The sequence below is a fragment of the Marmota flaviventris genome, chromosome 12, assembly GCF_047511675.1.
Source record: "Marmota flaviventris isolate mMarFla1 chromosome 12, mMarFla1.hap1, whole genome shotgun sequence".
Lineage (NCBI taxonomy): Eukaryota > Metazoa > Chordata > Mammalia > Rodentia > Sciuridae > Marmota > Marmota flaviventris.
The window spans coordinates 78,260,056-78,287,015 of record NC_092509.1 but is presented as its reverse complement, the minus strand read 5'-3'; the positions used below and the strand labels follow the sequence as shown (position 1 = coordinate 78,287,015).

The 26,960-nt window shown below is 50.0% G+C and overlaps 1 protein-coding gene across 4 annotated transcripts in view; it reads left to right on the top strand.

The window, feature by feature from the left end:
- Window positions 1-22,128, top strand: part of Ppfia4 (PTPRF interacting protein alpha 4) — a 50,629-nt gene extending 28,501 nt beyond the window's left edge. The window contains exons 17-31 of one of the 4 annotated variants that reach the window (XM_071600168.1): window positions 50-85; window positions 329-462; window positions 758-924; window positions 3,170-3,263; window positions 3,727-3,808; window positions 4,781-4,981; window positions 5,672-5,734; window positions 6,333-6,359; window positions 8,579-8,754; window positions 12,185-12,282; window positions 12,802-12,977; window positions 15,353-15,421; window positions 19,064-19,241; window positions 19,504-19,611; window positions 19,860-22,128. In XM_071600168.1, the coding sequence (XP_071456269.1) occupies window positions 50-85; window positions 329-462; window positions 758-924; window positions 3,170-3,263; window positions 3,727-3,808; window positions 4,781-4,981; window positions 5,672-5,734; window positions 6,333-6,359; window positions 8,579-8,754; window positions 12,185-12,282; window positions 12,802-12,977; window positions 15,353-15,421; window positions 19,064-19,241; window positions 19,504-19,562 (1,560 nt within the window). In that variant the 3' untranslated portion in view covers window positions 19,563-19,611; window positions 19,860-22,128. The remainder of the gene's footprint in view (window positions 1-49; window positions 86-328; window positions 463-757; window positions 925-3,169; window positions 3,264-3,726; window positions 3,809-4,780; window positions 4,982-5,671; window positions 5,735-6,332; window positions 6,360-8,578; window positions 8,755-12,184; window positions 12,283-12,801; window positions 12,978-15,352; window positions 15,422-19,063; window positions 19,242-19,503; window positions 19,612-19,859) is intronic. The other 3 variants (XM_071600169.1, XM_027945619.2, XM_027945620.2) reach the window with 3 other exon arrangements.
- Window positions 22,129-26,960: the final 4,832 nt, after the last annotated feature.

Genomic DNA, 26,960 nt, shown 5'->3' with positions numbered 1-26,960 from the left:
TTTAGGGCAGCCAGGGTGAGCCCAAGCTTACCTTCACTTTTTCTTCCAGCCCAGTGACTTAAGAAAGCATCGGAGGAAGCTGCTGGTGAGTGCTGCCCAATGACCCAGGTACTACTGGGTTAACTGGTCCCAGGCCCTTCCCTTTTGGCTTCTCCCCCAGGGCCCTGGGGTCTGAATTTGAACTTGAGGGGCTGCAGGGCCCCCCTACTGCGTTTTTCCTCAGTTTCTCTGCCTCTCGGTTTCTCTGTGCTCCTCTGCCTCGTCCGGGCTGGGTAGGCAGGCCCCAGATCTCTCCCCCTATCCCCTGACGGCTCCACTGTCTGTTCAGTCGCCAGTGTCTCGGGAAGAGAACCGAGAGGATAAAGCCACCATAAAATGTGAGACTTCTCCTCCTTCCTCACCCAGGACGCTGCGGCTAGAGAAGCTTGGCCACCCAGCCCTGAGCCAGGAAGAAAGCAAGAGGTAAGTGAAGCAGGCCCTACCTCTAGGCTCTCTGTTCCCAAGGTCATCTCATACCTCCCTCTGTCTGTGAAGGGACTTCATCTCACCTGTTATAGGTGCTTGACTGTCTTCTCTTTGAAATATCACCAGGAAAGATGTTCCTATGTCTCCCTTGGTCACCTGTGCTGAGCATATCCCATTGCCCCCACCCCAACACTGACACTTAAGTTCTTCCTGAGGTCTAACTCTCATCTCTCTTGCTGTAATTTAAGTATGTTTCTTCTTATTCCACCCCCTCCTGGCTGTCATCCTGTAGTGCCTTGGAGGATCAGGGCAGCAACCCCAGCAGCAGCAACAGCAGCCAGGACTCCTTGCACAAGGGTGCCAAGCGCAAGGGCATCAAGTCGTCCATTGGCCGCCTGTTTGGGAAGAAGGAGAAGGGCAGGCTGATCCAGCTGAGTCGGGATGGAGCCACAGGCCATGGTCTCTGCCCCTTTTGTAGCAGAGGGCTGGGTGGGTGTCGGGGAGTTCAGGAGCAGGAAGGCGTGTGGGCATGCGGCCTTCTCTGCCTCCAAGGACCAGTGGGCGGAAGCCGCAGGCAGGCAGATTTCAGCTCCAGAGAAAGTGCACTTTTCTGTGAGCTGTTTTACGCTGGGATGAATTGCCTCGTGGGGGTGAGCTCCTGTGCCCAGAAGTGTCAGGCATCTGTGTCCAACTTGGATTTCCGTACCCAGCGAAAGACGGTGCTTTCTTCCAACTTGGAGGTTTGGTGACGCTCTGTTGAGGATTTTAGGAGGAAGCTCTTAGGTCTTTCTTCAGAGGAGTCTATTCTTGATTAGCACTTATTTCTGGTACATTCAGGACTCAGAATATGAAGACACCTAATTATGGCTTTGTAGACATTGAGTTCAAGAAAGTGCTTGGGCAAGGGTGCACTTTTGTCACCACTGTAGTGACCTAAAGCTCAAGTTCATGCTTGGTACATAGTACCAAGCATGGTAGGTACACAGTAAGTGTCTTTCCTCCCTTGCCCCCATTCTTTTTTTCCCTTCCTTCCCCCCTCCCTCCTTTTCATTCCATCGTCTGTTCAGTCATTTGTTCAAACATTTGAGAACTCTTTTTGTTTTTTTGTACCAGGATTGAATCCAGGGATGCTTAGCCACTGAGGCATGTTCCCAGCCCTTTTTATATTTTATTTAGAGACAGGATCTCGCTGAGTTGCTTAGGGCCTCACTAAGTTACTGAGGCTGCCTTGGAACTCATGATCCTCCTGCCTCAGCCTCCCAAGCTGCTGGGATTACAGGTGTGCGCCATTGTGCCTGGCTTGTTGAAAACTCTTGTATGGCATAGTACAGGGGGTTGGAGCCATAGCTCATTCCTATAGAATGGAATGTCTGATGAAAAGGAAAGAAATAACAAGATGATTCCAAACCCCAGTATGATGGTGGAGCTCGCAGCTAGTTGTGGAGTGGGGGACAGCAGGAATGGCTTCCTCTGCTCCACAGTCCTGAGCTGAAGCTAGAAGACTCACAAGAATCAGCCAACTGCAGAAGAGGTGTGTGCACACAGCACAGGGGGGCAGTGTGAGGAGAGGAGGCTGTGTGGGTGAGAGAGTTCTGTACCCCCTAATGTATGCCCAGCGTGAAGGAGGAGGGCAGGAGGGAGAGGATGGACAGCCATTGGGCCACCTCCTGGGCCTGTTGAAGAAGGTGAGATGTTCCCTGGAGCCACATGAAATTGATGCATGTCATGCAGGGGAGGAACTTGATCAGCTAGAAGAAAGGAACCTTTGAACCCAAATGCATAATTAGACCTTCCGGCACCCCAGGAAGGTGTGAATCAGAACACAGCTGGCTGAGTGAGGAGGCGGAGGTGGAGGATGGGGAAGCTGGTACTTCTGTTCAGGATGTGGGGATGAGGTAGAACACTCTCCTCCCCAGCCCGGGTGAGGGGAGCTGTGGCGCCTCAGGGAAGCAGGAAGGTCTGATAAGTGGCAGAGGTGTTTGGTGCAAAAAAATTTCTGATTTCCTGTTCCTCATACCGTGTTGGCACCTAAACCCAAGATAGCAACTCAGATTGGTTTCTGGATGACCTCTACCTGCTGCCCCTGTGCACCATGGGGTGACCAGGACGTCAGTGAATTGTAAGATAAATACTGTAGCAGGAAGCCATAAATACCGTAGCAGGAAGCCATAAATACCGTAGCAGGAATTCAGGAGGTCCTCAGTAGGTGACAGAGCAGGGTGTGTTCCCCTCTGTAGCTTGTGTAAGCCAGTGCATGCAGAGAAAGAGGCTGGGAGACAGAGCTCTCTGGGCCCATTTCCCTACCCTGACTCAAGTCAGAATAATCCTCTTCAAGCCTCTTAGACCACTCACATCTTCTCTCTGGGTTTGCTTTGCATCTTAGCTTGGAGAGGGGAAGGGGTAGGTTCTGTTTAGGATTCTAGGGTGGGACAACTTTAGTCCTGCTGGCTGGAGGTCACCGCCAGGGCTTGGGCTCCCAAGGGTCACCATCTTGGATGGGAATGACTCATTCAGTCCCACTCTCAAACTGCCTGTATGCAGAGGCCTTGGGAGGAGGCTCTGGGAATAACGTGGGGTCCCATCAGACCCACATGGGCTGACCTACGCTGAGGAGCCTCCTGCTGCTGCTACTCTGCAACTTCCTGCCCAGGCCAAAGGAGGAGAGGCAGAGGGCCTGCCGACACACCCATCTCTTCCCTTCCAGTTCTGCTAACAGACTCCGAGCTCAGTCTGCAGGAACCCATGGTACCTGCCAAGCTGGGGACCCAGGCAGAGAAGGACCGGCGACTGAAGAAGAAGTAAGAGCCATAAGCCGGGCTCTGCTTGGGCCCCACCCACTTTCCTTCCCTTAAGCTACCATGGGGCTGAGCTCTGGGAACCGTAGCCCAGCAAGGCCCTCCCTGAGCTGAGTTGGCCATCAGTGAGCACATCAGGGGCTGCCCTGAGTTGGGAGAGGGTCTTAGGATGGTCCCAGGGAGAAGGAGGCAAGGGGGCTTTGGGAGAGTGACTTGGGACCCATGGGTCTTGGCAGGGCAGTTTAGAATGTCTAATCAGTATGTGTCAGGTCCTGTGCACGGTGAGAGCCCCTGCCCTCTGGCATGGAGAGGTGTTCTTGCTCTACTTCTTGGTATCGCAGTGCTGCAGGTATAGAGAGGAGGAGACCACAGTGGGGAGCAGGGAAGTTGGAGTCCCAACCCTTGACCCACCCCAGTGGTCCCCAGGAGTCAGCCCGGTTGAGTCTCTTGTTTCTTCTTCTACAAGACACCAGCTGCTTGAGGATGCCCGCAGGAAAGGAATGCCCTTTGCCCAGTGGGACGGTCCCACTGTGGTCTCCTGGCTGGAGGTGAGCCTGGCTGAGGGCACCTGCTCTGGGGTCTGGGGCGAAGATTCTGTGGGGCGAGATGAGAACTCCTGGCAGCGGGTGGTGTTCCTACAACTTTCCCAGCATGTGTCTCTCCTGTCAAGTTGCATGTGCCAGGTCAAGCATCCAGCTCCTCCCAACACCCCCCCCTGCCCGGTGCCAACACACATAGCACTTTGAAGGACAGAATTGATGCTACTTTGTAACTGAGTTTGGATAAGAGGGACCAATAACTGAAGCCACAGACAATTTGACTCTTCCTATAGGCTGCTCCAGGAGCCGTGCAAAGAAAATTCCTTCACCTTCCCAGGCCCTAATTTGTAACCCCCACCTTGTCCATCATCCTATGTAGGATACCTATAAAAACTCAAATTAAGCAACTTTATTTAGTTATTTGTGTTCCAATAAAACTTTATTCATAAAACATATAGATGGCCATCATTAGCCCTATGGACCACAGTTTGCCTATTCTTGATATAGTGGAAACGGATAATAACTTGTGATCATGATTCCCATTTTAACTCTTTTTTAATAATTTTTAAAAATTTATTTATTTTAATTAGGTTGATATGACAGCAAAATGCATTTTGATTCATTGTACACAAATGCAGCACAACTTTATGTTTCTATGGTTGTATATGATGTAGCATCGCACTGTATGTGCGGTCATACATGTACCTAGGGTAATGATAGGTATCCTGTAATCTTTTACAGGTTTTTCTAGGTGTCCTATATGTTGGATGATGGGATGTAATCTGTACTATGGGAAAGGGGGTTTGATGATTGTCATCTCCATATTTCTAAGTTGCTCTGTGTTTGTTATACCAAGACCATGGATGAGACCTAGCCTTTGACCCTGGCTTGGTATGGTCAAAGTCTTGGCAGTAGGCTCAGGTCTTGGGGGAAGGGACTGAATTATTACCCCCTACCCCACGCTGTGTCCCATGTCTGCAGCTATGGGTGGGGATGCCTGCCTGGTACGTGGCAGCCTGCCGGGCCAACGTCAAGAGTGGTGCCATCATGTCTGCCCTGTCGGACACAGAGATTCAGCGGGAGATCGGCATCAGCAATGCCCTGCACCGGCTCAAGCTCCGGCTAGCCATCCAGGAGATGGTATCGCTGACCAGCCCCTCGGCCCCACCCACCTCCAGGACAGTGAGTGGCTTCTCCCTCACCCAGGACATTTACAGAAGCCCTGGAAAAGTGTTGGCAAAGTCTCCCATTGGTCTTCAGAAAGATGGTAGCACTGAGCCCTTAACTTCCTACCTCCACAAAATGTTCTCCCTACTCTTTAGGGAGGGTTCAGCATTGGTTCTAAGAGAATCCAGCAGTCCTGGTTCCCTGCCTGCCACATACTATTCGTGGGCTCCATTTCTCTGTCCCTACCTGACAAAAATTCCTCATCTCTGGGAGGAGACTTCCAGGGTTCTGGGTTATTGTCAGGTTGGGGAAAGTAGAGGCGAGAGAGCATTTATGAATTTTGTCCTGACCTCTAACCTCAGTACAAGAATGCAGACTACTCCATGGACCCCCAAGGTGAAATGTCATTGTTACTTGTCACTGTGACTGGGGTCAGCCCCTTTTCAGGTCAGCACCACTCTTTCATATTTGTCCAGGAGACATTTACGAGTGCTTTCTACTCTCCAGGCACTGTGCTAGCAGTGTGGATACCGTGATACCCGCTCTGCTGTCAGCTTGCTCCCAGCTGGACACAGTGCAGAGCTCTGGGCTGGGCATATGGGGGACTCAGGGGAAGGCAGCTCTGCTCTCTGGGCCTCCAAGCCTTTTAGGGATCCTGGGACACTGCCCTCCCTGCCCAGGGCTAACTAGATTTTTTCCCTGCAGTCTTCTGGGAATGTCTGGGTCACCCATGAGGAGATGGAAACTCTGGCAACATCCACCAAAACAGTGAGTCTGGCCCTTGGCTCTGACCCTGGGGTTAGGGTAGATGACTCCCAGGAGAATGAAGGGAAGACTGTGGGGGGTCAGAGGGGCAGGCAGTAGACCTCAGGTTGGTATCCTGGGTTCCCTTCTCAGGGCAGAGTATTGTGGGGGAAGAGGTGAGACTGGGAAGAGTTAGAGTCTGTGTGGGATCTCCTGGGCGTCATGAGCTTACCCATAGCCCCTGGAATACTGCAGAGGAGAAAAGCTGGGCAGGAGAGGGCTTTGTCCTGCTGTGGGCCTGAGGCCTACCCTTGACTTTGACCCTTGGTGGAGGAACTGGAAGGTTGGGGAAGCTGGCATCTTGCCTGGCACTTAGACAAGCCTGGGAGACTTGGAAGCATTTTTTTTTTTTTTTTTGCCATACACATTTGCTCCTGTTTCACCACAAACACAGCCACAGGCACCATCCTGCAGCCCCCTCCTGGGCATCCCATGAGCTTTCCCCAGTTACCACCCAGCTACTGGGGTGTCTCCTCCTCCTCTCTGATGGGGCCTGGGGCAGGAGCCTACAGGTTGCTTGACTTTGCCTGTTTCCCTGACATGCTGCACTTGTTCCTGCTAGGACAGTGAGGAGGGCAGCTGGGCTCAGGTAAGACTCCATCCGGATCAGAACCAACTCTCAGCTGGTCAGGCCAGGATCTTCCCAGCAGGTTCTCTTCCCAGCAGGACTTTCCCACTCCCAGTGTGTGTCTTCCCTCTGCTTCCTGAGCCCTGGATGTAGGTTCTTTCCTGCTGAATCCCCCACCACCTCCTCTTTAGCTGCTTGTTCTGGTTGCTCAGGATGGCAGGTGAGGAGCCCTAGAGAGCTGTGCCCCCAGCATGCCTGGCCCCTCTCCTCAGCTGACTGTCTTCTCAAATGGTGAGACTTAGATTGGTATGAATCTTCATCCTTTCCCGGTTCTTCCCAGGGGTACACACAGGTGAACTAACCAAAGGCCTTCCATGCATTCCTCTAGTATGCAAATAATTATTAAGCACCTAGTAGGTACTAGACCTTTCTAAGCACTCTGGATGCAAAAGTAAAGAAGCAAAGCCCCATGAGCAGTAAACAAGGAAGGGGATAATATCAAAAAGCAAGCAGTATTGGGGCTGTGGCTGTGGCTCAGTGGTAGAGCCCTTGCCTAGCACGTATAAGGCACTGGGCACCATATAAAAATAAACAAATAATAAAGGCATTCTGTCCAGCTACAACTACAAAAAAAATGTTAAAAGAAAAAATCAAGCAGTATTAATAGGAATACAAAGGACAGTACTGACAGATAAATAAAGGGTCAATATCAGATAGTGACGAGTGTCATGGTGAAGAATGAAGCTTGGAGCAGCACTGTGAATGCCTGCAGGGAAAATCCCATCAGCAGGAGACCGGCAGGCCACTGACAGCACATTCACCTGCAGAACACTAGTCAGCAGAGGTAATGCAGGGACCTGGGAAATATGTTAAATAAAATATGCAAATCCCAGTGACTTCATAGAATTTGATGTTAAAATTTTTTAAAAAGCAAAGTTACTAATATATTGTTTAGAAAAAATACATTGGTGATTATAAAACTTAATTTTTTTAAGTGGAGGAACGCTAGACAGAAATCTCAGTGTGGTGGGTACTTCTGAGCAGTAGGAAATGGGATGGGGTAGATTTGTGGGTGCAGAGAATGTTTTGGTTCTTATCTTGGATGCTGTCCGCAGATGTTAACTTCATTTTTATGCTTAATAATGGACATATGGGACACACGGTTTTATAAGTGTCAACAATTTCATTTTCAAAATATTTTTTTAGTTGTAGGTGGGCTTAATACCTTTATTTTATTTATTTTTATGTGGTGCTGAGAATTGAGCCCAGTGCCTCACACATGCTAGGCAAGTGCTCTGTCACTGAGCCACCACCCCAGCCCCAACAATTTCATTTTAAAAGCTAACAAAATGGAAAATTTCAATCTTAAAATATCAATTAGGGTAAGGGAATAGTGGTGGAAGGCTTGATATCAACAACTAAAGCTTTCTTTCACATATATATATTTTTTAGTTGTAGATGGACACAATATTTTTATTTTATTTGTTTATTTTTATGTGGTGCTGAGGATTGAACCCAGGGCCTCGCTTGCCGTACCGCTGAGCTCCAGCTTCAGCCCAACAACAAAGGCTTTCTAAAGCTGGGTGGTCAGAGAACCCTGCTTGCCCACATCAGGAGGGATGTCTAGAGGGTGTGGGCTTAGAGCCAGGTTGAGGGTGTGCCTGGTGCGAGCAAAGGTTCTGGAGAGTTCTTGGAGCAGAAGACCAAGCCTTAGAGAACCAAACTGGCTGTTCTGACACAGGCCACTGACCTTTGTTTTTTTCTGTCTTTGGCTAATGTTCAACATCCCTGTTGATTACAAGGCCAGCCATTTCCAGTGAGGCTGGCATCCTATACCCCTCTGCAGGGCACTGCAACACAGCCTCGCCCCTGGGCTCAGTGGGCTGGAAGCTCCCTAAGAACTGGGAAGGCAGGTTGGCAGCACAGTGCCACCCAGGCATTCCAGAGATGGCAGGAAGGACGTCGTGTTCTCCACTGTCTAGACAGTTGCTCCCATTCGTTAGGGTAGATAATTGATATGTGAGTGGAACTAGATGGTTCTGGTATCTTGAAAAGTTCCATTTAAAAACCCCCACCACGACAAGCCCCCTAGTGAAAAGAAACTGAAATTTCATTGAACTGCTCTCCCTCCCTCGTGGGTGGAAGATGGAGTAATGTTTCTGGATCAGGTATTCCAGGCGCAATCTGATGGCCCCACTGCCTCCCCCCCCCCCCACAGCCTGCTCCTTCTCATCCCACAGACCCTGGCTTATGGAGACATGAACCATGAATGGATTGGGAACGAATGGCTGCCCAGCCTGGGGCTCCCCCAGTACCGCAGCTACTTCATGGAGTGTCTGGTGGATGCACGCATGCTGGACCACCTCACCAAGAAGGACCTGCGCGTCCACCTGAAGATGGTGGACAGCTTCCATCGGTGAGCCAGGCTGGAGCCAGGGCCCCCTCCCTGACACTGGTCTCCTGACAAAGGACTGGGGTCTGTCTCCAGGAATAGAGGCCCCTCTCACCTCTTTCTATGGCCTGTTCTGGGTGGTAACAGGTCTCCTATTGGGAAAGTCTTCCTCTTTGAGTTCTTGCCTCATCCTGCAATTTGAGGATTTGGTTCTCTTAATGCTAACCCTTAGGGCACAAAAAGTCATTTCTTGCTAGCATCATCTTCTTTGCGATTTTTCTCCTAAGTCTGCATTTCATTGCTTGTCTCGGGATTCCTGAATTCTCTGTGCTTACCCTGAGGAGGCTCAAACCAAATCTGGCATTTGATTTAGGAGTCTCATTCCTTCCAAGTTGAGGGGAAAGAACTTTCTGGGACTTTGCCCTGCCAACGTCCCAGCTGGGAGCCCTTCAGCTTTGGACTCATGTCTTTTTGTACAGGGTATCCAGTCCTCTCCTCTTCTTTACTGAAGGGATCTTTTGTTCAAAAGTGTCATGGCTGAAGTCCCAAACTGGCAGCCTGTGGGCAGGATTTGGCCTACTGATATGTTTTGTTTGGCCCACATGTATTTTAAAAATCATGAGTTTAGTTGCCAATACTTCAACAGTAGGAGATTTTATGCAAACTTCTGGATTTCTGGCTTCTCCTGAAAACTTGAAAGTGCTATCAGTACATTTTAGCTGGGAAACAACCAGCTGTGGCTAGAGAGTGGTTGCTTCTCCAGGACCGGGGAGTCCTTCTCCAGATCTTCCCAGCCCCTCCTTCCTGTTTCCCTCACTTAATTACCTGCCTGGTCCCAAGAGGCATTTGGGTTGGAGAGCCAGGTGGGTGGTGATCGTTCCAGGAGTTGACAGTTTTTATGAAGTGCTTCACAGCATCTAGCTGCAAGTAGCTCGGATTGCTATTTAAGTCTGGTCTTTTCCCTTGAGTGGATAATGAGACATGGGGTGGAACCAGGGATAAGTGGCTTTTCAGGCTTCCCTCAGGACTCTGTGGATATCCCCCAAAATGTGTGGAAATGTGGCTGTCCTTCAACTCATATACCATGCAAATTTAAATCTGGAATGGATCTAGTCGGTCTCTTCATTGTGTGGATGAGGAAACTGAGGCATAGGAAGGAGTAGGCCAAGGCCGCTCAGTGGAACCGAGTCTGCTGACTCATCCAGTGCTCTTGCCACCACCCTGCAGAGACTCCTGTCCTGGACCCCTCATCCCTCCTTACTCCACGGGACTTGTAAGGGCCAACTTGTGAAGGAAGCCTCTGTCCTCCCTTCCCCCACCCCACTGAAAGGGAATCTTTTGTCTCTGTGTAGGAGGCTGCCAGGCCCAGCTGCACCTGTCCCCTCCTCGGTGATTGATGGGATTGGGGAGAAGGGCTAGAGCTGGGATACGCCTGGGTTGCTAGAGGACTGTGGAAGTCCTCCCCATGGCCCTCTGCCCAGAGCCCAGCCGGCCACATGGTCACAGGCCCAGCTCCACACGCCTCACCTCAGCTGTGCGCTTGCTGCTTTGATTCCACTCAACATTTCATCAGCAAGTTCTTAGGTCTTGGAAAAGCCTTTGACATTATGATTTTTATGACAAGAAGGAGATATTTCAAAACTATTTTACAGAGAAAACAAGCCCAATAGAGGGTGAGTTCTATCAGGCCACTCAGCCAGGTGGTGACAATGGGCTAAATAAAGCCCTCATCTCTTGACACCCAGTTCAGAGCACTTTTCTTTGGGACAGGGCATTCTGTTGAGCAGGTGAACCCAAGGAGCTCCTGTTGGGTAGAACCCGCACACGCAATAATCAGAACTGCCGTCCTAACAGTGGTCCCATTTCTGAGCACCTGTGATGTTCCAGGGGCTGGACCAAACCCTTCCAGTCACTCACCTTTGTCCTCACCACAACTCCAATATAGAGATAGGACCCATCTCACAGATGCACAGTGCCGCTCAGCTAACAGGTGGCAGAACTGCTATTGAAACCTAGTGCGGCCAAACTTAAGGTCTTTATGCTTATGGTTTTGCGGTGCCACGCAACAGCTTTCAAAGTCTCAGTAATTGTAGTGAGAATTATAGCAAAATTAAAATTAGAGGGTATTTGCCATCATGAGCTGTTTGTATTCATGTCCCTTGCAGGGACCAGGACTTAAATCAGTGATTTGAGCATTAAACGGTGGCTCAGCCGGAAAAGGGTTCCTAGAAATGGTGTCTCTGAGCTGTGGAAGAGATACTTCTTGAGTAGAACTGAGAAGAAAAATGAGAATAATCTGCATAATTTAATCTTACAGTGCCTCAATAGTAGAGTCAAAAGCTGCATTTGGGAGGAAACTTCTATTTTCTGGTTGGGGAAAGAAAGAATGAGGGACAAAAGTGTATTTAAGTTAAGCAAGAATCTGCTGTTCTCCTAGTAAGCTCCCCTGAGAAGGTAGTGAGTCCCCTGTCACTGAGCATGTTCAGGTCTTGGCTCTGTGACTGCTCTGGAGGATGCTGTGGAGACCATGCCTGCCTTAGGAAAAGCTGGGACTGTTGATTGTAGGGTCCCTTCTAACCTGCAGCTCTCATCTTAGTCTGGCTTAGTTATTATTTATTCAGTGCTTATGATGACCTCATACTCTTTAAGTATTCTCAGTAATTTATGTGAATTATTCCATTTAACTCATTCAGCATTTATATAGGGCCTCTTATGTACTAGATGTTTAAAATCAGTGGACAAATCAAAGTTCCTTGACCTCATAGAGCTTACATTTTAACTGGGAGAGACAGTTCAGGAACAATAAACTATGGTAAGTTACTAGCTAAAAAGTGGTAGAAAAAAAATTAGTCTAAGGATAAGGGAGATTGGGAGTTTGGGCCGGGTGTGATGGTGCAGTTTCCAATCTGATGAACAAGGTGACTGGTAAATTGGGCTGAGAAGGTGATATTTGAGCAATGCTTAAAGGACAGGAAGCAGTGAGCTGTGCAGCAGACTGGGGAGGAGTGTTCCAAGCAGAGGGAACAGTCAGTGCAAAGACCCTGAGGCACCCTGACCTAGGGAGCCTGCTGTGTTTGAGGAATAGCAGGGGTGTCAGTGTGGCTACAGCAGAGAGAGCAAGGGAAGAGTAGCCAGAGGGAGGGTGAGACTCGGATTATGGGTGGTAGAGGTCTTGTCATTCCAGTGCCTGGAGAGAAAGGACATGTTCAAAACACTTTTGTTCTAAAAGTCAGGTCCAATCCCTGGCTGAGAAGGAGGACGCAGGGTAGCAGAGAGCACGACATAACCTCTGCAGGGTCACATGCAGGCCTCTGCAGCTGGAAAAGCACGAGGTGGCTGGGGCACTCTTGTGCAGAGGCAGCAGGCCTGGATCTGCTGTGGCTGCTGCGGAATGTTGGGCCCATGGGAGACGTGGCCCTGCTGAGGGTCTGGCTTGGGGGTTGTGTGCCTGCAGGACCAGCCTTCAGTACGGCATCATGTGTCTGAAGAGGCTGAATTACGACCGGAAGGAACTGGAGAAGAGGCGGGAAGAGAGCCAGCACGAGATCAAGGGTAAGCTGGTCAGGCCTGGTGGGGGCCTCAGAAGGGTGCGGGAGCAGCCTGGCCTGCTGGTCCCTTCCTTGGGCGGGGTAGAGAAGGAGCATTCTGAGCTCAGGGAAGCTCCCAATTGGAGAGGAAGGTGCAGTCTTAACCTGGGACAGTGCTGCAGCCTGGGCTTCTTCTCATGGAACTTGGTGATCTGGGTGGGGTTGGATGAGAAACAGAGGCAGGTTTTAGAAGAGACTTTGAAGGTGGGAGAATAAAAGGCCACTTTGGCCTGGGTAGGCAGAAGATTCTTGCAGAGGCTCTGGAGTGGCCTTATCCCAAGTCCTGCAGGCTGGCAGGGGTACAGTGAGGTGGGGCTGGTTCTCCAGGAGCCAAGGTATCAGGGATGACAGAGACAAGGTATGGGAGGTTGGGGGAAGGGTGGGAAACAGCAGAGTGATGGGACATTGAGTCAAGAGACCCCTGGAGGAGAGGTTGGGCCAAACCTATGTCTCTTTTTGTTCCTTCTATTCCCCTGCTCTCCAGATGTGCTGGTTTGGACCAATGACCAGGTGGTTCATTGGGTACAGTCTATTGGGCTTCGGGACTATGCAGGAAACCTGCAAGAGAGTGGTGTCCATGGTGCCCTGCTGGCTCTGGATGAGAACTTTGACCACAACACACTGGCCTTGGTCCTCCAGATCCCCACGCAGAACACCCAGGTGGGCAGCCCTTTAATCAATTGGTCTCACTCTTTTTTCTTTTCTTTCTTCCTGGTGTGTATGTGTGCAGGGTGCTTTTCTGGGGCATGCCCCAGAGGGATTGTAATGCCCTCAAACCTCCAAGAGTGGTCCCTATGCCTGGCGAAGGCTCATGGGAATATGATTTTTCACATGAGGAGATGTTGTTTTTGTCCCCACACTGCTGTGGGGACCTCCATGCCAACACTCTGCATTCCTTTTCCTTGACCAACTTCTCTGACCTGACTTTTCTTACAGGAGAACTAGCTTTGGTCCCCATGGGGATCAGAAAGCCCATATCTCTTTTGTCTGCCATCCTAGGGACCTGCTCCTGGCCTCTCAGGCTTAAGAAAGCTAAATATACCTGCTAGCACAGCCCAGAGCCTTTCAGCGCCAGGGCTTTGTCTGCCCAGCAACAACTCAAAAGATTAGACATCTCCTTAAATTACCTTTCATAATTACTATGGAGTTGTCATCCAAGAATGTATCTAAATTCTCTTGAACCTATTTATATTTTTGGCCTTTCTAACTTCCTGTGGATAATGGATTCTAGAAGTACTAACAGTTGTATAAAGTACTTCCTGATTTTATTTGTCCTAAAAATGACCCTGTCAGGCTTCCCCTGGGGAAGGAACTCTTAGTTTAGATTTTTTAAGGATGTTTATATTTGATCAGTTCTCACCTTTTGTGAGAACTGTAAATTTTATAAACTCTGAGTATGTTGCCTCTGGGCCCAAGCCTTTGTCTCTCCAGACAGAGTGGTCTTAATTCTTTTAGCCTTTCCTCATATAGACTTGCCTCTGTCCCTGATCATTTTAGCTGCCCTTGTCTGGACTGTTTGCAGCTGTCAGATCGCTTTTGAAATTCAGCCACCAGGGCTGCACAGGCTATTCTGGGAGCAGATGTGTTTTAGCTTGAGGGAGGGTGGTGCTGTGTTGTGCTGTAGTTCTGGGGTGTGTGTTGGCCTTTGGGGGTGATAGTAGCACACTGGGCCAGTGTGTCCTATAGTACCCCTCCTAACCAGTCAAAATAGATAGTGCAGATCCCCTCTTCTCTAAGAAGATCTCAGATGTCCCCTCAAATGCAATTTCCTTACACTTGCCCACCTCAAACTCACTTGCTGCCTTCCTGCTCACTCATACAGTTCTGCAAGGTGTTTCTGAAGTTGGTACCTGTCCACTTGACCATTCACAACCCAGAGGAACAACATCATGAGATCCTTGAAAATATTATCAGGCTTCTCCTTTAAGATCATGTGTATGACTGTCATGTTCTCAATACCGATAAAGACAGTATTAGACTGTAAAGACTGATGCAGAAAGCTATGGTTAATTTTATCCACCACGAAATGGGCTTTTCTCTTTCTTTTCCTTCCTATCTCAAAATGCCTTCAGTTATTTTTTGTTTGTTTTGTTTTGGGGGGAGTGCTGGGGATTAAACCCAGGGGTGCTTAACTACTGAGCCACATCCCCAGCCCTTTTTATATTTTATTTTGAGACAGGGTCTCGCTAAACTGCCTAGGACCTCAATAAATTGCTGAGGCTGGCTTTGAACTTGTGATCCTCCTGCCTCAGCCTCCCAAGCTGCTGGAGTTACAGGTGTGCGCCACTGTGCCCAGCTGCCTCCAGTTTTTGTAGATGGCAATATTCCTGAAAATTGTAGCAGCAGCATTTCTATGGCTTTCTAGCCTTTCTTATTTCCTGACTCATTCATTTAGCATATTAGCTGTTGGGGGAAATGCTATCTGATCCAATATGGAGTCCATTGTTTAAAATGGTCAAAAATATCTGTTGGCATAAAATTTTGAAAACATTCCTGTTTCTGGCAATGTTCTTTGTGAATTCATTTCTAGGAGGTCTAGAGAAAGCTTCTGTACATCATGTAGCCCAGGGCCACCAACAGCCATGACTGAGCTGTTGGTTTAAATTCATGATATGGAACCTTGCACATAGATTTATTTAATCCAGATAAGTTGTTTTGGTTATCTGTGGTCTGCATACTTATCCCCCAATCGCCTCCAAAGGTAGTCAGACATGATTTTCCCCTTGTAGACAAAATATTTGCTTGTTTTCCCAGTAGGTAAAGCCTTTCCATCCATATGTTCTGGGATCCTATTTTTTTAAAAAAATTTTACATTTTTTTTTCCTGTTTTCACCATATGAAAGAACCTAAAGCTTAACATTTCCAAGAGGACACTGAGGTTTGCTTGGAGGAGTAACCTCAGAAGTGTGAAGGACTAAGTGTATCAAGCCCTGCCACATCTCTGCCCTTGGACCCTAGGAAGCAGGTGAAAGATGACATAAAGGTCCTTAACTATGCCCTGTTCACCTTCCCTTCTCTCACCCTGTGGACTCCAGGCCCGCCAGGTGATGGAGAGAGAGTTCAATAACCTCTTGGCCTTGGGCACAGACCGGAAGCTGGATGATGTGAGTACATGGTCATGAATTCAGGGCCTCGGGGATTTGGTCATGGTCAGTTGGGTTGAAGTTCATGAATTCTTCTTTCCCTGACTGATCATTGGTGGGCTAGCCTAAGGGAGGGGAGCCAGAGTGGATAGAGATGATGATAGGGGGTTGGGGGGGTGGGGTGGCAGGCCAGGCTTAGCTGGGCTTGTCTTGGGTAGCAATGGGCTGTGAAGAAGTCTATGAAACTCCTTTCTGATAGGCTGAAGGCCCCTATAATTATACTTCTAGAATTTTCCAACTCTGGGCCCAGCCTTCCTAACTATGCAGGGTCCAAGGTCTTCCCCCAAGGTCATATCTTTGGGATCATACCTTTGCCTTGGTCTCTGAGACCCCATGTCTTCAGTGTTGACAGCCAGCATGTCTCTGGCCTGCAGAGTAAGACTGCAGCCCACCCACTGTAGTGTGGTTGTTTGGGAACAGATGCTCTGCTGAGGCTGCTGAATGGCAGCCGTGCTCCCTGTTCCTCAGCGCAGCCTGATGCAGTGAAAACTGGTTCGGGCTTTACCATCCCAGCTTTCTAGCTGCACTTTTCTGTCTCCCTTCACTCCACGTGGAAGTTTCCCTCTTGCAGCCCTCCTGCCGCTGAAGACACAGTCCTTTGCCCCTAGTTTCTTCAGGCCTTCCCTTTGGGTTTAGGGACAACCCTGACATCCTGAGCCATAGTGCTCCCCTAGAGATGCTACTTCTGCACACCTGTTTCCTGAGGACCCACTCCTCCTCAGCCCCACCTTCCCTGCCCCCACTCACTTTCCTTTCACCAACCTTGCTTGCCCTTGGCTGTTATGGCTGCTGTAGCTGATTTGGCTCCAAACAAGTTTTAAAAAGGGCCCAGACTATTTATTTATTTTTAGCTTCTCCATCTTCAGTCAGATCATTGTTTCTTAGTTGGGTTTAACAAGGCTAAAAACCACCTTTGTAGAGTGATTGCCCTGCCCTAGTAGACAGGACACACTGGGGAATACACAGAATTTGTGGAGGTATGCTTTCTTCACAGAGGTACCTTGAAGTTGTGGGGGGGTGGGTGGTAACTCTGTGTGTGTGCGTGCGCGTGCGTGTCTGTGTGTGTCTTTGTATCTCAATCAAGGAGATAAATTCGTACTCCCCAACTGTCCCCACTCTCAGAGATCTTAATTTTCCCATTGCCTACCACTTAGCCCCCACACACACACCTAGATAGGATCTTAGCTTTCTTCGTTGCTATCTGGAAAAATGAGCCCCGTATATATTAGCACGGTGCTTCTAATTTAGAAAATTTTCTATTCCTTCAGTTCTTACAGAAATACTCAGAAGGCCTGCTGTGTTCCAGGGATAGGCCAGGCAGAGTGGCACAATGTTCCAGATGTTTCACTTTGTGCTAACAGTCATCTATGGAATGGATTACTATCCCCATCTAGGAATGGGTTACTATCCCCATCTTAGAGATGAAGACATTGAAGCTTAAAGAAATACTTTACTGGGTTGGGGTGTAGCTCTGTGGTAGATCACTTGCCTAGCATGTGCTAGGGTTCAATCCCCAGCACTGAAAAGGAAAAGGGCAGAGTTGAGGTGTAGAGAACAGAACTGGAATAGATGTGTGTTGATTCCTGTGCTCTCTCCCCTGCATCCCACCACCTACTGGAAGCTGGCATGGCTGGCTGATCTATAAGACTTTGGGGTGGAGTTATGGAATTGAGTGGGTGATGCCGTTGGTCAGTAAAGTGAGGTTTCTGAGATGCAACTCCATGTGGGACTATAGAGGACTGGTTCTTGCAGGGAGCTTAAAGCAGAAGCCAAGTCCTGGGAAAGGGTGAAATTTGGTGAGGGGGCTGGGCAGAGACCTGTGGAAGCTGCTTCCTATCTAGCTGTCTAGTGCTTCTCCAACAACCTGGAGCTGTCTCTTGCTACTAGTCCTGTCAGTTCTGGTTCTGTTTCCTTTCTCCAACTTCAAGGCTCTGAAAAGCTGTAGCAAGTTCTCCCTCTCCATGGAGATCAGGACCGAAGGGAAATCCGGAGGGACAGGAAGAACATGTGCTTCTTAGGGGACAGAGGAGGAATACAGCAGGAAGTCCTTAGGATTGGCTGAAAGTGGAAATGGGGGCTGAGAGAAAGGGCTCCAGGCTAGTAAAGAGCAGGACATGAGGAAGCTGCAGGTCCCTGCCAAGTTCAGGAATGGACTCCTGTGTAGGGAACCACTGCCACCTATTATTTAACAAATATCTGTTGAATGCCTACAGTATTCCCAGACACTACTCAGGAGCTGGGGAGACATTGGTTGGAACAAAAAAGATCACGGTTTCTGCAATCATGGAGCATAGAATTTGAGAGAGAGGCAAAGAGGGATAAAGTGAAAGGGTAGGGGGAGGGAGGGATTGAGGAGGTAAATGAAGGAGAGGAAGAAAATAATGAAATAATCTCCTAAATCCATAAAAAATGCTACTGGAACTAGTGCTGTGACAGAGATACCTGGTGCTAAGAATCGATTAGAATGTTTGGCCTCCAAGGGCTTAAACAACAATCTTAGCCAAGCCAGGTGACATACCTATAATCCCAGTTACTCAGGAGGCTGAGGTAGGAGGATTGCAAACTCAAGGCTAGCCTGAGAAACTAAGCAAGGAGACTCTGTCTCAAAATAAAACAAAAACAAATCCTGAGGGGTTGGCAGGAGTAGTTGGGAGAAAAGCAAAGGGTTAGTGTCCTTTTCCCTGCTGGGTTCACTGTGCCTGCACCCTGGGGCTCTTTCTCCCACACGGGGGGGGGGGGGGGGGGGGGGGGGGGGGGGAGATGAGGTGTGACTACAAAGCAGGGTGGATGTGGCTCTAAAGGGTGGAGTGGGAGGCCTTTGCAGGGTAGCATCCTGTAGGGTTGTGGCCCTGGTGCCCTCTAGTAGAGATAGTTATTTTGGAGACTTGGTGTCATCTGTGAGGTGGCAGATGGCTGGGGACTGCCAGTCATGTCCTTTGGAGTATGTCTCTGGTCATCACCCATCACTGACAAAGGGTTCTCTCATCTAATCCTGTTGGATAGGTAATCTGAGAAGTAGTTGGACAGATGTTGGTGTTCCTGATTTACAGAGGAGGAAACTGAGGCTTAGAGAGGTCACTTAACTTGCCCAACGGCACACAGCGGGTAATATGGAAGAGTCAAGATTGGAAGTCAGGTATCCTGACTGCCGACACAGTGCTCTTCCAGAATACCTGGGTGATAGTCTTAGGACGCAGAAGGACAGGAGAGCATGTGTGAGGACTGTCCCGTGCGTTTCTATGGGAGGCTGAGAAGAGGAACACCTTGAAAGTCCAATGGGCACCCCAAACTCAGGCTTAGAAGATTAATGTGGGTAGAGAAGCAGAGTCCAATGCCAGATGACAGATCTGACCAGAAGGCTCTCCCGTTCTTCCCCCAGGGAGACGTTAGAGAGTTGTAAGGACCCATGGGAGTCATCCACTTCAACTCCAGATTTATCCACTGGTGGAAAAACTGAGGACTAGAAAGGGGGAAGTGACCTTGTCCCTTCTTTCCAAAGGGAGTAGTTAGTATCTCCAGAACTAGCCACAACTGCCCTTCCTGGGGCAAGGAGTGAGTGACAATCACAACCTCCTTGGGCCTCTGCGTGTCTCCACCTTGCAGGGGGAGGACAAGGTGTTCCGCCGCGCGCCCTCCTGGAGGAAACGCTTCCGGCCGCGGGACCACCACAGCGGCGGCATGCTGGGCACCTCGGCAGAGACGCTCCCGGCAGGCTTCCGCGTGTCCTCCCTGGGGACCCTGCAGCCCCCTCCCGGCCCTCCCAAGAAAGTCATGCCTGAAGGTGAGTGACCGGCTGGCTGGGCATGGCCGAGGCCCCGCTGGGCGCGGGCTCCAGACCAGGAGTCCCGGGCCAAGCCGGGTGGAGGGTGCGGGGCCGGAGCTGGCGGCCCCTCGCACCCTCGGGCTGACACTGCACTAACGGCTGCCGCGGGGGGCGCTGCGGGCAGCCCCTGCCGAGGAGTGTGTCGCTGCGGCCCGCGAGCGAGCGTGTGCGCACACTAACCCCGCGCTCTGTGTGTTCTCCCGCTGCCGACTCCTCCCAGCCGGGCCGGCGGGGGCGCAGAGATTGGAGACCTCCACGGTTCGGACCTACTCCTGCTGACCCCCACCCTCCCGCCCCGGGTCTGACGGGGGTGTGCCCCTGGCTCGGGGTAAGTGGGCCTGGGACGCCGGCGCCTGCTGCTGCGCTCGGCCCCACGCGCCTGCCCCTGGCCGCCGGCCTGGCCCTGCCACCCGGCCCTGCCACCCCAGCCCCGCTCGCCAGCACTGCCCGGCTTGCCCCTTCCTGCTTCGTGTGGCCTGGGGCGCTTTGTGCTTGGGAGCATGCCGCAGACCCCTCGCAAGCTGCCTCCCAGGGACTGCCTGCCCGCCCACAGCGCGTGCCTTTCTTCTCTCTCAGCTCATTCCCACTATCTCTACGGACACATGCTCTCCGCCTTCCGGGACTAGCCACGGCCTGGGCCGGCGTCCTTCTGGTTTCACAGGCTCAGCCGGCCCTGACCCCTCCTGCTCGTTCCCCTTCTTCCCACGGCTCCTAGTCTCGTCTGTGACCTTCCGGTTGCCCTGGATCTCAGAATATATTCATCTATCCCCTCGACATCCCACTACTCCTGAGTCCCACTGCGTGTCCTTTGTAAGTCTCGTGATTGTGGCTGGGGTCTCCCGTGTTGTGGAGGCACTCAGGTTGTCCATGCTTGGGATTCTGGGGGAAGAGAGAAGGGCAGCCCGCAGTGGCTGTGACCTCACCCTCCCTCTGGACCTGGCCTGGTTTGGACTGCGCCCTCCACCAGGAGGATCCTGGGCCAAGGACTGAGATGGCCCTTTCAAAAAAGGTGGCACTTCACACTGTCCTGTTTGGGCTATTTGGTCTTTTGGTCCCTGTCCACTCTGGTTGTGCCAGATTGTCTGAGGGTTGGTTTTGGCACCCTCAGCTCCACCCTCCCCCAGTCCATCACCACCACTTGCAGCTTCTGCCTTGAGGACTTGCTTGGGGCTCAGGATGCTGAGGCTAGGAGAGGATCTAGGAAACCTGAGGTAGAAATTCTGAGTCCCCACTCAAATTGAATCCCAAACATGAGTTTGGGAAGAATCAGAGCAAAATGGACCTCAGTTTTGGGCTAAGGTCAGGGTGGGGAAACTCTTAGCCCCATGCCCAGTAAGCCGGGTAGGCAGGCAAGCTAGTAGGAGCTGATGACCTCTGGTAGCCTTAAGCTCAAAGGACAGTAGGAACGATACCAGCCCCAACCAAAGGGTGGAGCTTCATCTGGGCTGGGAGGAGTGCATCATAACCCTGGGGCAGAACAGATCCCACTGGGTTCTGCCCACTGTGACCCCAGCATCTCTTCCCCATCATCCTCTGCCTTACTTATTCAGTAATCCCAGCCCCCTAAAAATGAACCCGATGAGTGGATTGAATATACATTGACCCTAAAAGCAGATTTGGGAAAAAGACAGTCTGAAGCTTTCTTCCTTTGACTTGCTGAGAAGAAAAAGCTTCCCCTTCTGAGAATCATGTCCCAGGCCTAGGAAATGTAGTGTTGATGAAGGAAATCATTCCTGCTTGTCCCTAAATCATCCATCCCTCTTCAGGACTCTTTTGCTGTGCAGGGACTGTCACCTCCAGAAATTTCTGAGACCCACCCAGCTTTCACCATTTTGTTTTCCCTATCAGCATGGTGGGAATGGGCAGAGGGCTGCAGGTCCTGGTTTGGGAGGAATACTATTCCCAGAAATCTCTCTTCCCTACCCATTCCTTCATCTTACCAAGGTGCCTGAAAGTGCTTGGAACTCAAGTTCATGGGTTGATGGGATCTAGAGCTTCATCCAAGTGAGAGGAGAGGGAGGGTGTCTGGGCGTGTTAGTTGGAGAGATGCCAGTGCAGCGCCCTCCTACAGGTGGCCGGAGCAGCTGGTTTGCAGCCTGTTCCACTTGGCTCTGAGCAGGGCTAGGCTAGCAGGTGGAGTAATGGGCCACAGCACCCTGTCCTGAAGGACTGCTGGAACCTGGAGCTGTACTGGGACTTAGAGCCTGGTGCTACCTCTTAGTAGAGGGAGCTTGTCCAGTGGTGTGTCTAGGGGCCTCTCCCCTGGGCTGGGCCAGGCAACCACCTGCCCTTGCTCTCTGTTATTGCTTCCTGCCCTTTCTGCCATCAGGCTTCTAGGAGTAGAGACAGAGCATACAATGAATCGGGTAGAGAGAACACGCCCCTATTCTTGGGTAACGGATGTTGAAATTATGAACATACTCCAGGTTCCTGAGATGGGTGGAGTGGAGCAGCAGAAGGCCATCTGCCTCCCGCAGGGGAGTCTCATGGCTCGCTGCGTAGGAGAGGCAGCTCTAGCCTCTTGTCTCTGCATCTTCACCTTGTCGTGGTTGGCCTTGTCATAGGCGGCAGCTGGGCCCCTTGAAGAGTGTTTCAGGGAGACCATGAAGCGGCATCTACACAGTGATGGAAGGCGGTTGTCTCGGTGTACCCCTTGCCTCATAGTCAATATATTTTTTTCCTTGAGAGTCACCAGTGACCCGAGCCCTCCTCACCAGCCTCCTGTGTCTCACCAGGCCCCTTCTCAGTACTGTATTGGCTCAGTGCATCAGGAGTGGGTGTGTGGGTGTGTGTGGGTGTGAGTGTGGGTATGTGTGTACCAATAAACAACCTGGTTTTAAGACAATGTACAAATGGCCTCTGGTCCTTTTTCCTTTTTAAAAAACAAAACAAAAAAACAAACAAACTTTGAGCTCACTTGACGGTCCAACTCCTTTCAGAGTCCCAAGGGCTGCTATATTCTGGAAAGGAAGTATCAATTCAAAACTTGTAGTTGATAACCTTCTGTTTACTTATACAACCACAGGATTGATGGGGAAGTTCATGTTTAGGTTGCTTGGGCCACAAAAGAAGAGGCCAAGAGAAAGGGGTGAGGAGCCCGACTCCTGGGCTTGACTGTTTCCTCCTTCATCTCTGAATCTCCTGCCCAGGCTTCCTCGGCTCGTGCTGTTTACACCGCTCCCAGAGCTGCTGCTGTCTGCCCTTTCAGCAGCTCCCTGCCACCTCTAAATCCCTGCCACCTCTAAATCAGGGACCCAGCTCCTCCTCCTGGTGGCCATATGAAGCCATGCATGACTGGATTCCTTGGCCCTCTTCTCTGTCAGTCTCGAGTCCACCCAGCCCCTCACCAGAATGCAGCCCCACTATTTTTATTGCCTTTGCAGCTTCAAGTCTTCAGGCCATTTCAAGCATCACCCGGGAGATAATGCCTGCCCCTCCCAAGCGTAATAGATGACCAGCAGTCTTAGCCCCCCAGCTCATAGCACATTGTCATGCTGAGGGTCATTGTGGTCTCCTGGCCTATCTCCATACTGGGCTGAGGACACTCCTATAGGTCAGTCTCATTGCTCTCTGCATTCCTAAAAGTACATATTCGAATGATGAACCAACCTTATCTCAGAGGGTTGTTAAAGGATTAATATTAGTAAGAGCTGAAAATTAGTGGGTATTGTGTGCCAGACACTGTTCTAGCCATTCTTTCTTAGTTTGTTCTGATGCTATGACAAAATACCTTAGACTGGGTCATTTATAAATAGCAGAAATTTATTCCTTATAGTTCTGGAGTCTGGAAAGTCCAAGATCAAGCCAGCAGAGTGGGGGTCTGGCAAGGGCCCAGTCCTCAGAGATGGCGCTTTCTTGAAACATTTGCACACGGTGGAAGGGGCGGAAGGGCTAACTGGGCTCCCAGATCTTTTATAAGAACACAAATGCCATGCATGAGGGTTCTACCCTTGTGACCTAATCACCTTCTAAAGGCCTGTTTTTATTTGTTTTGCAGTGCTGGGCATTGAATCCAACTGCTCTCTGCCACTGAGCCATAACCCCAACCCTTTTTTATTTGTTGTCTTGAGACAGGGTCTCTCTCAGTTGCTGAGGCTGTCCTCAAACTTGCCATCCTCCTGTCTCAGCCTCCTGAGCCTGAAGTATTTGGGATTATAGGTGTGTGCCGCTGGTCTTGGCTCAGGCCTGTTAATACTGTTGCATTGGGGACTATGAATTTTTGGAGAAACAAACTTTACCCATAGCACATACCAAGTAGATTAATTTATTTAATATTTACAAACCTGTATTTATATAGAACAAGAAATTTTAAGGCTAATATCACAGAGCTGGGAAGAGAGAGTTGTCAAACTTGGTCTGCCTAACTGTGGGGTCCTTGACCACAATCCAGATGTTAAAAATCCTGACCCAGGACCAGGAGAGCTTGGCAATATTATGTGCTTCTTTTTTAAGTGAACTCATGCTTTCCCCAAGCTTCCCCAGCTCTTTCCCCACCTCCCAGATGGCCTGTGCCACTCAGATGGCTTATCAGTTGTCACGGGGCCACGTTTGCTCTGTTCATCTAAATGGCAAACTCCCTTACATTCAGCATAATGTATGGTGTATCCTCATCTCCTCTCATGGTCACCAGTACCCCAACACTGATGGAGCAAGGGTGGCAGAGTCCATAGCACAGGTGACTGGAGAGGAGCAAGACAAAGCAACGTGACACAGCCAGGAAGGGCAGACAGAGTTGAGGGAAGGTGAGGGAAGGTGCTGGCCTAGCGCATACGGGCCTCTCCCCCTCCCGTCAGAATTTGTGAGCCTTGGTGACCAGCTGTCTACAGGAATGAGCTCTGAGGGGCTGGGAAAACCATGTCTTCCTCCTATTGCCAACCACTGGGGTGGGGATGCAGAGGAGCAGGCTCATGTGGAAATGTGGGTTTGATTTGGGACATGCTGAGCTTGAGACGAGACCCCCAGCATCATGTTTGTCTTAGGATTTGTAGAAAAGAAAGAAGACTCTAGGTTTCTTTCCAGGGATCCTTGTCTTTCCCCCTCTAGGAAGGTTCTAAGCAGACTGAGAGGCAGGGAGTCTAGGTCTTTGGAGGTCAGGGAGGAGGCACAGCCAAGTGGCTAGGGGTGGTGATGTGGGTTCCCACCCAGGCCTAGGTTGTGCTTCCTTAGCCAAGACCCTGGCTCAGCCTGGAATGTTCTAGTCACCAGCCTGGAGCCCGGGAAACCAGGAATTTAAAGAAGTCCAAGAACCATGACATGTTGGGATGGTGTCTTACCCATCAACAGATATCTGAGTTGAGGGGGCTCCTCTCCTCTCACGCTCCATTGTAGCCCCCTAATCTCCCTCTCCAGTTGGTCCAACCACCGACTACACCAGCATTAAAAAGGTTTTCCAGCCTGCCAAATAAATTACCTGGAGAAGTTGGATACCAAGAATGTTTATTGGAGTGTACAAATAGTACTTAAAGCATTCTGTAATTCCCGCTAATTATCTAAGAAGTTCCTGTTTCCATACTAACAACTGCTATGCCAATTTCAAGTAATTCTTATCTTTTTCATTCTAGCGTATTCCCTAATGTCCACAATTAGGTGACATTTGATTAACCTAGCTTGATTTATGGTAGGTGCTTCCACTGAAGAAGGAGATTGAGCTAATTTCCCTAAAGAACTCCACCTCATTATTCATTAATTGGAGTTTTATCTGTAATTCTATTGTGAAGGTTAAGGATTTGTTAATTTAAGAAAGCTCCTTTGATGACAGTTGTTTATTCTATGAAAATGCTGAGTGAGCCGGGCCTCCTCTGTGTCACTGTTTGCCATTCACACCTGTGCAGCTTCAGCAAATTGTTTCTCCCCGTGGACTTAAAGACTGTGATGAAGTAGGTAGGTGACAAGGGCAGGACCTGTTGACTCTATTGCTGAGGCCCAACTGTGTGAGTATGAACCTCAGTTTCCAACTGACGTGGTAACTGGAGAGGAATGGATTTTGAAAATGAATCCTGCGCTGAGGATGTAGCTCAATGGTAGAACTCTAACCTAGCACGTGCAAGCCCTGGATTCAATCCCCAGCACTGTAAAAAAAAAAAAAAATAGCTTCCAGCAATCCCAGAGCCTATCAGCTCCTTAGTGTTGTTGAGTACCCTTCTTCTTGGCCAGCTCTAGATCCCAGGAAGAAGCAGGACAAGGGATAGGAAGGTCACCATTGAATGATGCAGTGGGGTTGTATCCTCCCTAGGAGCTTGGGAGGTGCCAGGGCAGAGGAAATGAACCCAAGGGGAGAAGAACCCCTTCCCTTCATAGTTGAGTATTTTGGTGGGTAGTGAGGGGGTGAATGTGGATTCTAGAGTCAAGGCATGGTGGCCAGCTAGTTGCCTTCCTCACCCTAGGGCAGGGAGTCAGGGCTAAGAGTCATGGAAATGACCTAGAGAGACTTTAAACTCAGTGCCAAACTCAAAAAGAAAATCCTACCACTGGGGCAGATTAGGCCAACTTGTGATTCCCAGTAGGAGCGGCCCTCACTTGTTACTTGGGACAGGCAGGCCTCAGCAAGAGCCTACCTTCTATATCCTAACCCAAGTTCTCTTAGGCTCCATTGAGGCTTTGTTCCTATTCTCAGGCAGAGCTTTTAGAGAAACTGGGGTCAGGGTATTAGCCCCGCCCCCCTCTAGGTGCAAGGTCAGGAGGGCAAGTGTGGGGAGATGGCCCACCTAAGCCCAGAGCAAGTACAGATGGTCATCAGCACCTGATAGTTTAAACTGGGTCGAGTCAGTTGTCAAGGGCCCCAGAGAATTGAATGGGGGCTGGAACATACCACGCTCTGAATACCTGTTCTGTAATGATTCTGAAACCTATAATTTGCAATAAATCGTACAAACTTAGCCCCAAGCAGTTGGAGTTAATATAAGTTTTTAGTAGGTGTTCTTGGTCCATTTCAATTCTAAATTTCTGTTAACTCCCCAGATAATCCTTATGTAATCTCTATCCATAAATCTTTGTTCTCAGTTTCCCACCCACCTTCCCCCCTTAGGAAGCCAATCTTCGAAAAACAGCATCCCAAATGAAGAGAAACCCAGCTTCTCTTCCTTTGATGGTTCTTTGTGACCCCCTTTCCCCAGCAGAATCTCCATCTCTGAGCTGAAGGTAGGGACAGGAATCCTCCTCTGCCTGGAGGGAAGGGAAGATGAGGGGTTGTGCTATTTGGCCAACAAGGAAGTGAGAGTATTTGCCCCTTGCTCTGATTTAGTCACCTCCCACTTCTCTATAGGGATTCTGATAATGTGGAACGGAGGGAGAGACAGGGATTAGAGAGGAAATACCCACAAATTCTAGTGATACGCCCCTTGCCCTGGCTGTGGGTGCTCTGGGCATGTGAGCATACAAGCATGCTTAATTAATTGAAGGCCAGGCTACTGGGCTATAAAAATTAGAATGCAGCAGACTTGAGCAATATCTATAAGTTAAAGAGCAGTGGAACACTCAAAAGGTCTTCCTCTGTGTCCTGTAAGCATTTCTGTGGAGTCTGGTCTTCATCCAGGCTATGAATCACACCCTCCCAGCTCCCCTTGTAATGGTAGAAAGCAGGTTCCCCAGTGCCTAGTAACCCTCTCAAGGGGGTGCCCACAGCGCTTTTGGAACTGCAGTCTTTGGAATCTTTGGAAGCCCTGCCCCTGGAGGGTGTTG